The 18,653-nt window shown below is 42.1% G+C and overlaps 1 protein-coding gene across 1 annotated transcript in view; it reads right to left on the bottom strand.

Annotated features, from left to right (window-relative positions):
- The window catches only part of LOC110508247 (collagen alpha-1(XI) chain), a 234,535-nt gene that overhangs the window by 183,507 nt on the left and 32,375 nt on the right, over nucleotides 1–18,653 (bottom strand). The window contains exons 3-4 of the mRNA XM_036965973.1: nucleotides 17,786–17,999; nucleotides 5,015–5,177 (exon numbers count right to left, since the gene is read on the bottom strand). Coding sequence (XP_036821868.1) covers nucleotides 5,015–5,177; nucleotides 17,786–17,999 — 377 coding nt within the window. The remainder of the gene's footprint in view (nucleotides 1–5,014; nucleotides 5,178–17,785; nucleotides 18,000–18,653) is intronic.

Genomic DNA, 18,653 nt, shown 5'->3' with positions numbered 1-18,653 from the left:
ACTGCAGCTGTAATGAATGACTACAACCAGCACTGCAGCTGTAATGAATGACTACAACCAGCACTGCAGCTGTAATGAATGACTACAACCATCACTACAGCTGTAATGAACGAGTAAATCAAAGTGTTCTGATATGCTTGTGTTGTTATTATTAGTGGCTTGTGTCTTATTTAATATCGAGGAATATTTCACTTACTCTGGTCACCGCAGTAACAACAATGAATTGGTGCATGAGGCAGAAAGAATGCAGTGCGACTTGAGTTTCACCATCAGCTGGAAGACTGTGTCCCCTGTTCTCTTTACGGAGGGAGGGAGAGCGGAGGGACAGTGAGTCGGGGGAGAGGCAGCCTCACCTCTGCTCCCTCCCTCCCCTCAGACTGACCATCAGATGCAGGCCGTCAGTCCAGTAGAAAAAACGAGTAATACAACAAACTATATATATAATTTCAAAATGGTCTCAGAAGAACAACATTGGCAGGGCAATTTAAGTATAACCAATATGCAGTGATAATGTATTGGGGCTATAGCCTACTGATCAAACCTAATTGCTACAGAACTGTCTTTAATTGGTTCATGTTGCATCGGTTTATGTTTTTAAAGTCATGTTAAAAAGAAATCTGAGGGGTAGATATCGGCTTGCATTGTGACATCGTGTCCAGCTGAATCAGAACATTGACCACTGACCTACATCATGTTTCCAGCTGAATCAGAACATTGACCACTGACCTACATCATGTTTCCAGCTGAATCAGAACATTGACCACTGACCTACATCATGTTTCCAGCTGAATCAGAACATTTCCCACTGACCTACATCATGTTTCCCAGCTGAATCAGAAAATTCACCACTGACCTACATCATGTTTCCAGCTGAATCAGAACATTGACCACTGACCTACATCATGTTTCCCAGCTGAATCAGAACATTGACCACTGACCTACATCATGTTTCCAGCTGAATCAGAACATTGACCACTGACCTACATCATGTTTCCCAGCTGAATCAGAACATTGACCACTGACCTACATCATGTTTCCAGCTGAATCAGAACATTGACCACTGACCTACATCATGTTTCCCAGCTGAATCAGAACATTGACCACTGACCTACATCATGTTTCCCAGCTGAATCAGAACATTTCCCACTGACCTACATCATGTTTCCAGCTGAATCAGAACATTGACCACTGACCTACATCATGTTTCCAGCTGAATCAGAACATTGACCACTGACCTACATCATGTTTCCAGCTGAATCAGAACATTGACCACTGACCTACATCATGTTTCCCAGCTGAATCAGAACATTTCCCACTGACCTACATCATGTTTCCAGCTGAATCAGAACATTGACCACTGACCTACATCATGTTTCCCAGCTGAATCAGAACATTTCCCACTGACCTACATCATGTTTCCCAGCTGAATCAGAACATTTCCCACTGACCTACATCATGTTTCCCAGCTGAATCAGAACATTGACCACTGACCTACATCATGTTTCCCAGCTGAATCAGAACATTGACCACTGACCTACATCATGTTTCCCAGCTGAATCAGAACATTGACCACTGACCTACATCATGTTTCCAGCTGAATCAGAACATTGACCACTGACCTACATCATGTTTCCCAGCTGAATCAGAACATTGACCACTGACCTACATCATGTTTTCAGCTGAATCAGAAAATTCACCACTGACCTACATCATGTTTCCAGCTGAATCAGAACATTGACCACTGACCTACATCATGTTTCCCAGCTGAATCAGAAAAAAACAGCAATAGCAGCCGATTCTGTGGTTGTTACCAAACTTCTCTGATCTGAGAAAAAGTAAACGTGTAATTGCTTGTCAAGAACAAGATCAAGAGTAACAGAAATCTATTTACCGATCCCTTTTTAATTTCCAGGCCATCCAATCTCCTTTACAAGAGAGGCCTGTCTCTACTGTAGTAGAGACCATACGTAAAATCAACTATACAGTGACATAGTAAACCATGTTCTAATACAACATTTACTAATTAGTTCATTAGTTAATTAGTTAATTAGTAAATTAGATAATTTTCTATTAGTGTTCAGTTCATTAAATAATATGAACACTTACCACGCTGCACCTTGGTCCACACCTTCTTCATACGACGACCGTTACACGTGCAACCTAATCCAGTGATCGTCATGTATTGTGAGAATTAGGCTCTTGTTGTTATAATTTACTGTTCAATTACCTCAGACATACCTCAGACACAAGAGGTATGTGGCAGGGTCTACAGTCAATCACGGATTACAAAAAGAAAACCAGCCCCGTCGCGGACCAGGATGTCTTGCTCCTAGACAGACTAAATAACTTCTTTGCTCGCTTTGAGGACAATACAGTGGCACTGATACTGCCCGCTACCAAAACCTGCGGACACTCCTTCATTGCAGCCGACGTGAGTAAAACTTTTAAACGTGTTAACCCTCGCAAGGCTGCAGAGTCAGCCGCGTCCTCAGAGCATGCGCAGACCAGCTGGCTGGTGTGTTTACGGACATATTCAATCAATCCTTATCCCAGTCTGCTGTCCCCACATGCTTCAACAGGGCCACCATTGTTCCTGTTCCCAACAAAGCTAAGGTAACTGAGCTAAACGACTAGCACTCACTTCTGTCATCAAGTGCTTTGAGAAACTAGTCAAGGACCATATCAACTCCAGCCTACCTGACACCCTAGACCCACTCCAATTTGCTTACCGCCCCAATAGGTCCACAGACAATGCAATCGCAACCACACTGCACACTGCCCTATCCCATCTGGACAAGAGGAATACCTATGTAAGAATGCTGTTCATTGACTACAGCTCAGCATTTAACACCATAGTACCCTCCAAACTCGTCATCAAGCTCAAGACCCTGGGTCTCGACCCCACCCTGAGCAACTGGGTACTGGACTTCCTGACGGGCTGCCCCCAGGTGGTGAGGGTAGGTAACAACATCTCCACACCGCTTATCCTCAACACTGGGGCCCCACAAGGGTGCGTTCTGAGCCCTCTCCTGTACTCCCTGTTCACCCACGACTGCGTGGCCATGCACGCCTCCAACTCAATCATCAAGTTTGCGGACGACACTACAGTGGTAGGCTTGATTACCAACAACGATGAGACGGCTTACAGGAAGGAGGTGAGGGCCCTCAGAGTGTGGTGTCAGGAAAATAACCTCACACTCGACGTCAACAAAACAAAGGAGATGATCGTGGACTTCAGGAAACAGCAGGGGGAGCACCCCACTATCCACATCGACGGGACAGTAGTGGAGAGGGTAGAAAGTTTTAAGTTCCTAGGCGTACACATCCCAGACAAACTGAATTGGTCCACCCACACAGACAGCGTCGTGAAGAAGGCGCAGCAGCGCCTCTTTAACCTCAGGAGGCTGAAGATATTCGGCTTGTCACCAAATGCACTCACAAACTTTTACAGATGCACAATCGAGAGCATCCGGTCGGGCTGTATCACCGCCTGGTACGGCAACAGCTCCACCCACAACCGTAAGGCTCTCCAGAGGGTAGTGAGGTCTGCACAACGCATCACCGGGGGCAAACTACCTGCCCTCCAGGACACCTACACCACCCGATGTCACAGGAAGGCCAAAAAGATCATCAAGGACAACAACCACCCGAGCCACTGCCTGTTCACCCCGCTATCATCCAGAAGGTGAGGTCAGTACAGGTGCATCAAAGCTGGGACCGAGAGACTGAAAAACAGCTTCTATCTCAAGGGCATCAGACTGTTAAACAGCCACTAACATTGAGTGGCTGCTGCCAACATACTGACTCAACTCCAGCCACTTTAATAATGGAAAATGTATGTAAAAAATGTATCACTAGCCACTTTAAACAATGCCACTTAATATAATGTTTACATACCCTACATTACTCATCTCATATGTATATCCTGTACTCTATACAATCTACTGCATCTTGCCATCTTCATGTAATACATGTATCACTAGCCACTTTAAGCTATGCCACTTTGTTTACATACCCTACATTACTCATCTTATATGTATATACTGTATTCTATACCATCTACTGCATCTTGCCCATGCCATTCTGTACCATCACTCATTCATATATCCTTATGTACATATTCTTCATCCCTTTACACTTGTGTGTATAAGGTAGCTGTTGTGAAATGAAAGGGGGGATACCTAGTCAGTACAACTGAATGAAAGGGGGATACCTAGTCAGTACAACTGAATGAAAGGGGGGATACCTAGTCAGTACAACTGAATGAAAGGGGGGATACCTAGTCAGTACAACTGAATGAAAGGGGGGATACCTAGTCAGTACAACTGAATGAAAGGGGGGATACCTAGTCAGTACAACTGAATGCCTTCAACTGAAATGTGTCTTCTGCATTTAACCCCTCCCCTCTGAATCAGAGAGTTGGGGGGGGGGCTGACTTAATCCACATTACAATTTGACCGAATCATGGTTTTAGCCTCCTAAGACGATCCCCGATGCAACCAATACATTCTAACTCCCACCACCTGTCAAAGGGTCGCAAAATGCAACTAAATGGTGGCCATCTGGAGCCCTGGTTAGTAGGCTTTTCCCTCTATAACTTTAGTTTTCCTTCAATGAAAAAAAAAGGCCTCCATCTTTACAATCAACAGTAGCCTAGGCCAAGGCTCCTCTCTCGCTTTCTCTGTCTCCTCAGCAGCCCCGGAATTTTTTTTTCCAGATACACTTTTATCGTCCAAAAGCCGGAAATGACCGGCTAACGGAAACCATTTTCCCAAGTGGCTTTCCATAGCCTCCTTACACACACCACGCTGCGCTCTGTCCATAGTGCTGACACAGCACAGCGCAATTACGCCAAACTGTCTATCAATCATTTGAACTTTTTTTGCTATTTTTATATAGGGACTAAGCCCCCTTATGTCCTTATCATTTTCACACAATTTCACAGTATTGTTACAACCTCATAGTGTGGAAATATATATATAAAAGACAGGAAAAATCACGTTTTTGTTCTTACCTCAAAAACTTCTTCATCCAGAATCCTGGTTCCAAAGACAACGATGCCGTCAGTGTTGATGGCTGCCCCGTCGCTCCTCTTCAGTGGCCTGCTCAGCTTCTTCTTACAATCCACAATGATGGTCACGCTCTTCTTCTCCACACTGATGGCCACGCGATGCCATCTAAACATGGACAGAGTAGGACGTGGGTTAGAGATTTATGAGAGATTTGGAGGAGAACATGAAATGTATGTGGTGTATTTGTTGATGTGGAATGGTAAAACCTGAGTACAGGTTGGACATTTACAGTATGGTATTAGTCAGAGATGATATACCGTCTGGTTTTAGTCAGAGATGATCTACCGTCTGGTATTAGTCAGAGATGATCTACCGTCTGGTATAGTCAGAGATGATCTACCGTCTGGTATTAGTCAGAGATGATCTACCGTCTGGTATTAGTCAGAGATGATCTACCGTCTGGTATAGTCAGAGATGATCTACAGTCTGGTATAGTCAGAGATGATCTACCGTCTGGTATTAGTTAGAGATGATCTACCGTCTGGTATTAGTCAGAGATGATCTACAGTCTGGTATTAGTCAGAGATGATCTACCGTCTGGTATTAGTTAGAGATGATCTACCGTCTGGTATTAGTCAGAGATGTTCTACCGTCTGGTATTAGTCAGAGATGATCTACAGTCTGGTATTAGTCAGAGATGATCTACCGTCTGGTATTAGTCAGAGATGATCTACCGTCTGGTATTAGTCAGAGATGATCTACCGTCTGGTATTAGTTAGAGATGATCTACCGTCTGGTATTAGTCAGAGATGATCTACCGTCTGGTATTAGTCAGAGATGATCTACCGTCTGGTATTAGTCAGAGATGATCTACCGTCTGGTATTAGTCAGAGATGATCTACCGTCTGGTATTAGTCAGAGATGATCTACAGTCTGGTATAGTCAGGGATGATCTACCGTCTGGTATTAGTCAGAGATGATCTACAGTCTGGTATTAGTCAGAGATGATCTACCGTCTGGTATAGTCAGAGATGATCTACCGTCTGGTATTAGTCCGAGATGATCTACCGTCTGGTATAGTCAGAGATGATCTACCGTCTGGTATTAGTCAGAGATGATCTACCGTCTGGTATAGTCAGAGATGATCTACCGTCTGGTATTAGTTAGAGATGATCTACCGTCTGGTATAGTCAGAGATGATCTACCGTCTGGTATTAGTCAGAGATGATCTACCGTCTGGTATAGTCAGAGATGATCTACCGTCTGGTATTAGTCAGAGATGATCTACCGTCTGGTATTAGTCAGAGATGATCTACCGTCTGGTATTAGTCAGAGATGATCTACCGTCTGGTATTAGTTAGAGATGATCTACCGTCTGGTACAGTCAGAGATGATCTACCGTCTGGTATTAGTTAGAGATGATCTACCGTCTGGTATTAGTCCGAGATGTTCTACCGTCTGGTATTAGTTAGAGATGATCTACCGTCTGGTATTAGTCAGAGATGATCTACCGTCTGGTATTAGTCCGAGATGTTCTACCGTCTGGTATTAGTCAGAGATGATCTACCGTCTGGTATTAGTCCGAGATGTTCTACCGTCTGGTATTAGTCAGAGATGATCTACCATCTGGTATTAGTCCGAGATGATCTACAGTCTGGTACAGTCAGAGATGATCTACCATCTGGTATTAGTCCGAGATGATCTACCGTCTGGTATTAGTCAGAGATGATCTACCGTCTGGTATTAGTCAGAGATGATCTACCGTCTGGTATTAGTCAGAGATGATCTACCGTCTGGTATTAGTCAGAGATGATCTACAGTCTGGTACAGTCAGAGATGATCTACCGTCTGGTATTAGTCCGAGATGATCTACCGTCTGGTATTAGTCAGAGATGATCTACCGTCTGGTATTAGTCAGAGATGATCTACCGTCTGGTATTAGTCCAAGATGTTCTACCGTCTGGTATTAGTCCGAGATGATCTACCGTCTGGTATTAGTCAGAGATGATCTACCGTCTGGTATTAGTCAGAGATGATCTACCGTCTGGTATTAGTCAGAGATGATCTACCGTCTGGTATTAGTCAGAGATGATCTACCGTCTGGTATTAGTCAGAGATGATCTACCGTCTGGTATTAGTCAGAGATGATCTACCGTCTGGTATTAGTCAGAGATGATCTACCGTCTGGTATTAGTCAGAGATGATCTACCGTCTGGTATAGTCAGAGATGATATACCGTCTGGTATTAGTCAGAGATGATCTACCGTCTGGTATTAGTCAGAGATGATCTACAGTCTGGTATTAGTCAGAGATGATCTACCGTCTGGTATAGTCAGAGATGATCTACCGTCTGGTATTAGTCAGAGATGATCTACCGTCTGGTATAGTCAGAGATGATCTACCGTCTGGTATTAGTCAGAGATGATCTACCATCTGGTATTAGTCAGAGATGATCTACAGTCTGGTATTAGTCAGAGATGATCTACAGTCTGGTACAGTCAGAGATGATCTACCCTCTGGTATTAGTCCGAGATGATCTACCGTCTGGTATTAGTCAGAGATGATCTACCGTCTGGTATTAGTCAGAGATGATCTACCGTCTGGTATTAGTCCAAGATGTTCTACCGTCTGGTATTAGTCCGAGATGATCTACCGTCTGGTATTAGTCAGAGATGATCTACCGTCTGGTATTAGTCAGAGATGATCTACCGTCTGGTATTAGTCAGAGATGATCTACCGTCTGGTATTAGTCAGAGATGATCTACCGTCTGGTATTAGTCAGAGATGATCTACCGTCTGGTATTAGTCAGAGATGATCTACCGTCTGGTATTAGTCAGAGATGATCTACCGTCTGGTATTAGTCAGAGATGATCTACCGTCTGGTATAGTCAGAGATGATATACCGTCTGGTATTAGTCAGAGATGATCTACCGTCTGGTATTAGTCAGAGATGATCTACAGTCTGGTATTAGTCAGAGATGATCTACCGTCTGGTATAGTCAGAGATGATCTACCGTCTGGTATTAGTCAGAGATGATCTACCGTCTGGTATAGTCAGAGATGATCTACCGTCTGGTATTAGTCAGAGATGATCTACCATCTGGTATTAGTCAGAGATGATCTACAGTCTGGTATTAGTCAGAGATGATCTACAGTCTGGTATTAGTCAGAGATGATCTACAGTCTGGTACAGTCAGAGATGATCTACCGTCTGGTATTAGTCAGAGATGATCTACCGTCTGGTATTAGTCAGAGATGATCTACAGTCTGGTATTAGTCAGAGATGATCTACCGTCTGGTATTAGTCAGAGATGATCTAACGTCTGGTATTAGTCCGAGATGTTCTACCGTCTGGTATTAGTCCGAGATGTTCTACCGTCTGGTATTAGTCAGAGATGATCTACCGTCTGGTATAGTCAGAGATGATCTACAGTCTGGTACAGTCAGAGATGATCTACCGTCTGGTATTAGTCAGAGATGATCTACCGTCTGGTATTAGTCAGAGATGATCTACCGTCTGGTATTAGTCAGAGATGATCTACCGTCTGGTATTAGTCCGAGATGTTCTACCGTCTGGTATTAGTCAGAGATGATCTACCGTCTGGTATAGTCAGAGATGATCTACCGTCTGGTATTAGTCAGAGATGATCTACCGTCTGGTATTAGTCAGAGATGATCTACCGTCTGGTATTAGTCAGAGATGATCTACCGTCTGGTATTAGTCAGAGATGATCTACAGTCTGGTACAGTCAGAGATGATCGACAGTCTGGTATAGTCAGAGATGATCTACAGTCTGGTATAGTCAGAGATGATCTACAGTCTGGTATAGTCAGAGAGGATCTACAGTCTGGTATAGTCAGAGATGATCTACAGTCTGGTATAGTCAGAGATGATCTACAGTCTGGTATAGTCAGAGATGATCTACCATCTGGTATAGTCAGAGATGATCTACCATCTGGTATAGTAAGAGATGATCTACCGTCTGGTATTAGTCAGAGATGATCTACCGTCTGGTATTAGTCAGAGATGATCTACAGTCTGGTATAGTCAGAGATTATCTACAGTCTGGTATAGTCAGAGATGATCTACCGTTTGGTATAGTCAGAGATGATCTACAGTCTGGTATAGTCAGAGATTATCTACAGTCTGGTATAGTCAGAGATGATCTACAGTCTGGTATAGTCAGAGATGATCTACCGTCTGGTATAGTCAGAGATGATCTACAGTCTGGTATAGTCAGAGATGATCTACCGTCTGGTATAGTCAGAGATGATCTACAGTCTGGTATAGTCAGAGATGATCTACCGTCTGGTATAGTCAGAGATGATCTACCGTCTGGTATTAGTCAGAGATGATCTACCATCTGGTATTAGTCAGAGATGATCTACAGTCTGGTATTAGTCAGAGATGATCTACAGTCTGGTACAGTCAGAGATGATCTACCGTCTGGTATTAGTCAGAGATGATCTACCGTCTGGTATTAGTCAGAGATGATCTACCGTCTGGTATTAGTCAGAGATGATCTACCGTCTGGTATTAGTCAGAGATGATCTAACGTCTGGTATTAGTCCGAGATGTTCTACCGTCTGGTATTAGTCCGAGATGTTCTACCGTCTGGTATTAGTCAGAGATGATCTAAAGTCTGGTATTAGTCAGAGATGATCTACCGTCTGGTATTAGTCAGAGATGTTCTACCGTCTGGTATTAGTCAGAGATGATCTACCGTCTGGTATAGTCAGAGATGATCTACCGTCTGGTATTAGTCAGAGATGATCTACCGTCTGGTATTAGTCAGAGATGATCTACCGTCTGGTATTAGTCAGAGATGATCTACCGTCTGGTATTAGTCCGAGATGTTCTACCGTCTGGTATTAGTCAGAGATTATCTACCGTCTGGTATAGTCAGAGATGATCTACAGTCTGGTACAGTCAGAGATGATCTACCGTCTGGTATTAGTCAGAGATGATCTACCGTCTGGTATTAGTCAGAGATGATCTACCGTCTGGTATTAGTCAGAGATGATCTACCGTCTGGTATTAGTCAGAGATGATCTACCATCTGGTATTAGTCCGAGATGATCTTCCGTCTGGTATTAGTCCGAGATGATCTACAGTCTGGTACAGTCAGAGATGATCTACCGTCTGGTATTAGTCAGAGATGATCTACCGTCTGGTATTAGTCAGAGATGATCTACAGTCTGGTATAGTCAGAGATTATCTACAGACTGGTATAGTCAGAGATGATCTACCGTTTGGTATAGTCAGAGATGATCTACAGTCTGGTATAGTCAGAGATGATCTACCGTCTGGTATAGTCAGAGATGATCTACAGTCTGGTATAGTCAGAGATGATCTACCGTCTGGTATAGTCAGAGATGATCTACAGTCTGGTATAGTCAGAGATGATCTACCGTCTGGTATAGTCAGAGATGATCTACAGTCTGGTATAGTCAGAGATGATCTACCGTCTGGTATAGTCAGAGATGATCTACCGTCTGGTATTAGTCAGAGATGATCTACCATCTGGTATTAGTCAGAGATGATCTACAGTCTGGTATTAGTCAGAGATGATCTACAGTCTGGTACAGTCAGAGATGATCTACCGTCTGGTATTAGTCAGAGATGATCTACCGTCTGGTATTAGTCAGAGATGATCTACCGTCTGGTATTAGTCAGAGATGATCTACCGTCTGGTATTAGTCAGAGATGATCTAACGTCTGGTATTAGTCCGAGATGTTCTACCGTCTGGTATTAGTCCGAGATGTTCTACCGTCTGGTATTAGTCAGAGATGATCTACCGTCTGGTATAGTCAGAGATGATCTACAGTCTGGTACAGTCAGAGATGATCTACCGTCTGGTATTAGTCAGAGATGATCTACCGTCTGGTATTAGTCAGAGATGATCTAAAGTCTGGTATTAGTCAGAGATGATCTACCGTCTGGTATTAGTCCGAGATGTTCTACCGTCTGGTATTAGTCAGAGATGATCTACCGTCTGGTATAGTCAGAGATGATCTACCGTCCGGTATTAGTCAGAGATGATCTACCGTCTGGTATTAGTCAGAGATGATCTACCGTCTGGTATTAGTCAGAGATGATCTACCGTCTGGTATTAGTCCGAGATGTTCTACCGTCTGGTATTAGTCAGAGATTATCTACCGTCTGGTATAGTCAGAGATGATTTACAGTCTGGTACAGTCAGAGATGATCTACCGTCTGGTATTAGTCAGAGATGATCTACCGTCTGGTATTAGTCAGAGATGATCTACCGTCTGGTATTAGTCAGAGATGATCTACCGTCTGGTATTAGTCAGAGATGATCTACCATCTGGTATTAGTCCGAGATGATCTTCCGTCTGGTATTAGTCCGAGATGATCTACCGTCTGGTATTAGTCAGAGATGATCTACCGTCTGGTAAAGTCAGAGATGATCGACAGTCTGGTATAGTCAGAGATGATCTACAGTCTGGTATAGTCAGAGATGATCTACAGTCTGGCATTAGTCCGAGATGATCTACCGTCTGGTATTAGTCAGAGATGATCTACCGTCTGGTAAAGTCAGAGATGATCGACAGTCTGGTATAGTCAGAGATAATCTACAGTCTGGTATAGTCAGAGATGATCTACAGTCTGGTATAGTCAGAGATGATCTACCATCTGGTATAGTCAGAGATGATCTACCATCTGGTATAGTCAGAGATGATCTACAGTCTGGTATAGTCAGAGATGATCTACAGTCTGGTATAGTCAGAGATGATCTACAGTCTGGTATAGTCAGAGATGATCTACAGTCTGGTATAGTCAGAGATGATCTACCATCTGGTATAGTCAGAGATGATCTACCATCTGGTATAGTCAGAGATGATCTACCGTCTGGTATTAGTCAGAGATGATCTACAGTCTGGTATAGTCAGAGATGATCTACAGTCTGGTATAGTCAGAGATGATTTACAGTCTGGTATAGTCAGAGATGATCTACAGTCTGTTATTAGTCAGAGATGATCTGCCGTCTGGTATTAGTCAGAGATGATCTACAGTCTGGTATAGTCAGAGATTATCTACAGTCTGGTATAGTCAGAGATGATCTACCGTTTGGTATAGTCAGAGATGATCTACAGTCTGGTATAGTCAGAGATGATCTACCGTCTGGTATAGTCAGAGATGATCTACAGTCTGGTATAGTCAGAGATGATCTACCGTCTGGTATAGTCAGAGATGATCTACAGTCTGGTATAGTCAGAGATGATCTACCGTCTGGTATAGTCAGAGATGATCTACAGTCTGGTATAGTCAGAGATGATCTACCGTCTGGTATAGTCAGAGATGATCTACAGTCTGGTATAGCCAGAGATGATCTACCGTCTGGTATAGTCAGAGATGATCTACAGTCTGGTATAGTCAGAGATGATCTACCGTCTGGTATAGTCAGAGATGATCTACAGTCTGGTATAGTCAGAGATGATCTACCGTCTGGTATAGTCAGAGATGATCTACAGTCTGGTATAGTCAGAGATGATCTACCGTCTGGTATAGTCAGAGATGATCTACAGTCTGGTATAGTCAGAGATGATCTACCGTCTGGTATTAGTCAGAGATGATCTAACGTCTGGTATTAGTCCGAGATGTTCTACCGTCTGGTATTAGTCCGAGATGTTCTACCGTCTGGTATTAGTCAGAGATGATCTACCGTCTGGTATAGTCAGAGATGATCTACAGTCTGGTACAGTCAGAGATGATCTACCGTCTGGTATTAGTCAGAGATGATCTACCGTCTGGTATTAGTCAGAGATGATCTACCGTCTGGTATTAGTCAGAGATGATCTACCGTCTGGTATTAGTCAGAGATGATCTACCGTCTGGTATTAGTCCGAGATGTTCTACCGTCTGGTATTAGTCAGAGATTATCTACCGTCTGGTATAGTCAGAGATGATCTACAGTCTGGTACAGTCAGAGATGATCTACCGTCTGGTATTAGTCAGAGATGATCTACCGTCTGGTATTAGTCAGAGATGATCTACCGTCTGGTATTAGTCAGAGATGATCTACCGTCTGGTATTAGTCAGAGATGATCTACCATCTGGTATTAGTCCGAGATGATCTTCCGTCTGGTATTAGTCCGAGATGATCTACCGTCTGGTATTAGTCCGAGATGATCTACCGTCTGGTAAAGTCAGAGATGATTTACAGTCTGGTATAGTCAGAGATGATCTACCGTCTGGTATTAGTCAGAGATGATCTACCGTCTGGTATTAGTCAGAGATGATCTACAGTCTGGTATAGTCAGAGATTATCTACAGACTGGTATAGTCAGAGATGATCTACCGTTTGGTATAGTCAGAGATGATCTACAGTCTGGTATAGTCAGAGATGATCTACCGTCTGGTATAGTCAGAGATGATCTACAGTCTGGTATAGTCAGAGATGATCTACCGTCTGGTATAGTCAGAGATGATCTACAGTCTGGTATAGTCAGAGATGATCTACCGTCTGGTATAGTCAGAGATGATCTACAGTCTGGTATAGTCAGAGATGATCTACCGTCTGGTATAGTCAGAGATGATCTACAGTCTGGTATAGTCAGAGATGATCTACCGTCTGGTATAGTCAGAGATGATCTACAGTCTGGTATAGTCAGAGATGATCTACCGTCTGGTATAGTCAGAGATGATCTACAGTCTGGTATAGGCAGAGATGATCTACCGTCTGGTATAGTCAGAGATGATCTTGATCTACAGTCTGGTATAGTCAGAGATGATCTTGATCTACAGTCTGGTATAGTCAGAGATGATCTACAGTCTGGTATAGTCAGAGATGATCTTGATCTACAGTCTGGTATAGTCAGAGATGATCTTGATCTACAGTCTGGTATAGTCAGAGATGATCTTGATCTACAGTCTGGTATAGTCAGAGATGATCTACCGTCTGGTATAGTCAGAGATGATCTACAGTCTGGTATAGGCAGAGATGATCTACCGTCTGGTATAGTCAGAGATGATCTTGATCTACAGTCTGGTATAGTCAGAGATGATCTACAGTCTGGTATAGTCGGAGATGATCTTGATCTACCGTCTGGTATAGTCAGAGATGATCTTGATCTACAGTCTGGTATAGTCAGAGATGATCTACCGTCTGGTATAGTCAGAGATGATCTACTGTCTGGTATAGTCAGAGATGATATACCGTCTGGTATAGTCAGAGATGATCTTGATCTACAGTCTGGTATAGTCAGAGATGATCTTGATCTACAGTCTGGTATAGTCGGAGATGATCTTGATCTACAGTCTGGTATAGTCAGAGATGATCTTGATCTACAGTCTGGTATAGTCAGAGATGATCTTGATCTACAGTCTGGTATATTCAGAGATGATATTGATCTACAGTCTGGTATAGTCAGAGATGATCTTGATCTACAGTCTGGTATATTCAGAGATGATATTGATCTACAGTCTGGTATATTCAGAGATGATATTGATCTACAGTCTGGTATAGTCAGAGATGATCTTGATCTACTGTCTGGTATAGTCGGAGATGATCTTGATCTACAGTCTGGTATATTCAGAGATGATATTGATCTACAGTCTGGTATAGTCAGAGATGATCTTGATCTACAGTCTGGTATAGTCAGAGATGATCTACAGTCTGGTATAGTCGGAGATGATCTTGATCTACCGTCTGGTATAGTCAGAGATGATCTTGATCTACAGTCTGGTATAGTCAGAGATGATCTACCGTCTGGTATAGTCAGAGATGATCTACTGTCTGGTATAGTCAGAGATGATCTACCGTCTGGTATAGTCAGAGATGATCTTGATCTACAGTCTGGTATAGTCAGAGATGATCTTGATCTACAGTCTGGTATAGTCGGAGATGATCTTGATCTACAGTCTGGTATAGTCAGAGATGATCTTGATCTACAGTCTGGTATAGTCAGAGATGATCTTGATCTACAGTCTGGTATATTCAGAGATTATATTGATCTACAGTCTGGTATAGTCAGAGATGATCTTGATCTACAGTCTGGTATATTCAGAGATGATATTGATCTACAGTCTGGTATATTCAGAGATGATATTGATCTACAGTCTGGTATAGTCAGAGATGATCTTGATCTACAGTCTGGTATAGTCGGAGATGATCTTGATCTACAGTCTGGTATATTCAGAGATGATATTGATCTACAGTCTGGTATAGTCAGAGATGATCTTGATCTACAGTCTGGTATAGTCAGAGATGATCTACAGTCTGGTATAGTCGGAGATGATCTTGATCTACCGTCTGGTATAGTCAGAGATGATCTTGATCTACAGTCTGGTATAGTCAGAGATGATCTACCGTCTGGTATAGTCAGAGATGATCTACTGTCTGGTATAGTCAGAGATGATCTACCGTCTGGTATAGTCAGAGATGATCTTGATCTACAGTCTGGTATAGTCAGAGATGATCTTGATCTACAGTCTGGTATAGTCGGAGATGATCTTGATCTACAGTCTGGTATAGTCAGAGATGATCTTGATCTACAGTCTGGTATAGTCAGAGATGATCTTGATCTACAGTCTGGTATATTCAGAGATGATATTGATCTACAGTCTGGTATAGTCAGAGATGATCTTGATCTACAGTCTGGTATATTCAGAGATGATATTGATCTACAGTCTGGTATATTCAGAGATGATATTGATCTACAGTCTGGTATAGTCAGAGATGATCTTGATCTACAGTCTGGTATAGTCGGAGATGATCTTGATCTACAGTCTGGTATATTCAGAGATGATATTGATCTACAGTCTGGTATAGTCAGAGATGATCTTGATCTACAGTCTGGTATAGTCAGAGAGATCTTGATCTACAGTCTGGTATAGTCGGAGATGATCTACAGTTTGGTATAGTCAGAGAGATCTTGATCTACAGTCTGGTATAGTCGGAGATGATCTACAGTCTGGTATAGTTGGAGATGATCTACAGTCTGGTATAGTCAGAGATGATCTTGATCTACAGTCTGGTATAGTCAGAGATGATCTTGATCTACAGTCTGGTATAGTCGGAGATGATCTACAGTCTGGTATAGTCAGAGATGATCTACCGTCTGGTATAGTCAGAGATGATCTTGATCTACAGTCTGGTATAGTCAGAGAGATGCCAACAGATTTAAAACTTAAAATAGGTTGTTCTTGTTGAAGATAATTTGATCTTCTCAGAAAAATTCCTAGCTAAACAAACAATAAAACAATAAAATGACAGTAATTGAAACAGGCTAACTCTACTTTACAAGTTTTGGAAAACAGATAAATCAACCACAGACATTCAAGTTACATACCAATGCAACGCTTCATTTCACTGTAGACAATTGTATCAGACACGTTTTTGCAAAATGTTTCAAATTAGCAAAAGAGTTCACAGTCAGAATATTAATGTTACAGTTAGGTAATTTATGAAGCTCAAACTCTTTTATTTGGATAGTTAACTACACATCAACAACACAGACAGCTGTAAATAATTTGGCAAAAACTATTTGTAATTAAAACCCTGCCAAATAAATAATTGGGTTACTCAAAACAAATACAGCCATCCCACAGTTATATTCCTTATGTTTTCAATAACTAAACAATGAAGCATATAAATAGAAGAATTGTGCATTTTCAGTGATTTCTTTGGGTCTGCTTAGAAGCCTTAAATACGTTCTTGAGAAATCCCGAACACTTAGATCTTGTAAGCCCATCTTGTAAAAAATAGCTTATTGTGCATTTGGAAAGTATTCAGACCCCTTGACTTTTTCCACATTTTGTGACGGTACAGCCTTATACTAAAATGTATTTAAGAAATGTTCTCATCAATCTACACATAATACCCCATAATGACATCACAACACCCCATAATGACATCACAATACCCCATAATGACATCACAATACCCCATAATGACATCATATGGGGTAATGGGGTAATGACATCACAATACCCCATAATGACATCATAATACCCCATCATAATACCCCATAATGACAAAGCAAAAACTGGTGGTTCCAAACTTCTTTCATTCAAGATTGATGCAGGCTACTGTTCGACCTCATGGCTTGGTTTTTGCTCTGACATGAACTGTCAACTGTGAGACCATATATAGACAGGTGTGTGCCTTTCCAAATTATGTTCAATCAATTAAATTTATCACAGGTGGACTCCAATCAAGTTGTAGAAACATCTCAAGGATGATCAATGGAAACAGGATGCACCTGAGATCAATGTTGAGTCTCATAGCAAAGAGTCTGAATACTTATGTAAATATGTTTTTTTCTGTTTTTTAATTTTTAATACATTTGCAAACATTTCTAAAAACCTGTTTTCGCTTTGTCATGATGGGTTACTGTGTGTAGATAGCTGAGGACATTTTTTTTATTTTTAAAAACCATTTTAGAATAAGGCTGTAACATAACGAAATGTGGAAAAAGTTAAGGGGTCTGAATAGTTTCCGAATGTACTGTAGGTGGCATGGAGTATGTCTGCAGGAAGAACTCAGTAAGGCCACAGACCCTCTCAGAAACATCTTGCCGTCCTCCATGTACAACATCAAAGGCACAACAAGCATAAAACTGCACACCGATGAGCATCTTCTAACTTCTCGTAGGTTCAGTCAAACTTCAGTTACTTACCTGAGGAAAGAGAAATCCTAATACTAACCTCACCTTACCCCAACCCTAATCCTGTCCGTAACATAAAATGCCTTGCTCTGTGATACGGTAGTGATGAGTTACTCAGGTGTCTCAGTTATCACTTACTTGCCGTCAGCGAGGTTGATGGATCTGAACAGTGGGTAATCCTCTGGGGAAGGTTTTCCATGCTGGTCTTCGTACAGGAAGACAGGAGAGCGTCCCACCTCCACACCCAGCTGCTGGACCCCCTGCTCGTTATACACAGACAGCAAGAAGGACTGGCTGCCTGCCTTGGGCTTGATGGTGAACATCACTGAGAAGTCCTCTGGGAACACTCCTCCTGGTGAAAGAAGAAAAAGAAGAGAGAGGTTAATTTATTAATCTGATTGGTTAGAGAGGTTAATTTATTCATCTGATTGGTTAGAGAGGTTAATTTACTCATCTGATTGGTTAGAGAGGTTAATTTATTCATCTGATTGGTTAGAGAGGTTAATTTACTCATCTGATTGGTTAGAGAGGTTAATTTATTCATCTGATTGGTTAGAGAGGTTAATTTACTCATCTGATTGGTTAGAGAGGTTAATTTACTCATCTGATTGGTTAGAGAGGTTAATTTATTCATCTGATTGGTTAGAGAGGTTAATTTACTCCTCTGATTGGTTAGAGAGGTTAATTTATTCATCTGATTGGTTAGAGAGGTTAATTTACTAATCTGATTGGTTAGAGGGGTTAATTTATTCATCTGATTGGTTCTGTTTATTTGGTTCCCCATTAGCTGCCAAACTCCTGGGTAATCATCAATGTGTAGCGCCAAAAGTGAAGGAAAGAAGGTTAGAGGTGGGCGAACAACAAGTAGATAGGTTAGCTTAGCAATATGACATCATCAAACCTAGAAGAGTTAGAGAGGGTAGAGGTGGACGTGGTAATATGTCATCATCAAACCCAGAAGAGTTAGAGAGGGTAGAGGTGGACGTGGTAATATGTCATCATCAAA

This window comes from Oncorhynchus mykiss, chromosome 28 (assembly GCF_013265735.2).
Source record: "Oncorhynchus mykiss isolate Arlee chromosome 28, USDA_OmykA_1.1, whole genome shotgun sequence".
NCBI classification, from domain to species: Eukaryota; Metazoa; Chordata; class Actinopteri; order Salmoniformes; family Salmonidae; genus Oncorhynchus; species Oncorhynchus mykiss.
Note: the sequence above shows the minus strand (reverse complement) of the source record. Positions and strands in the feature narration are given on the sequence as shown.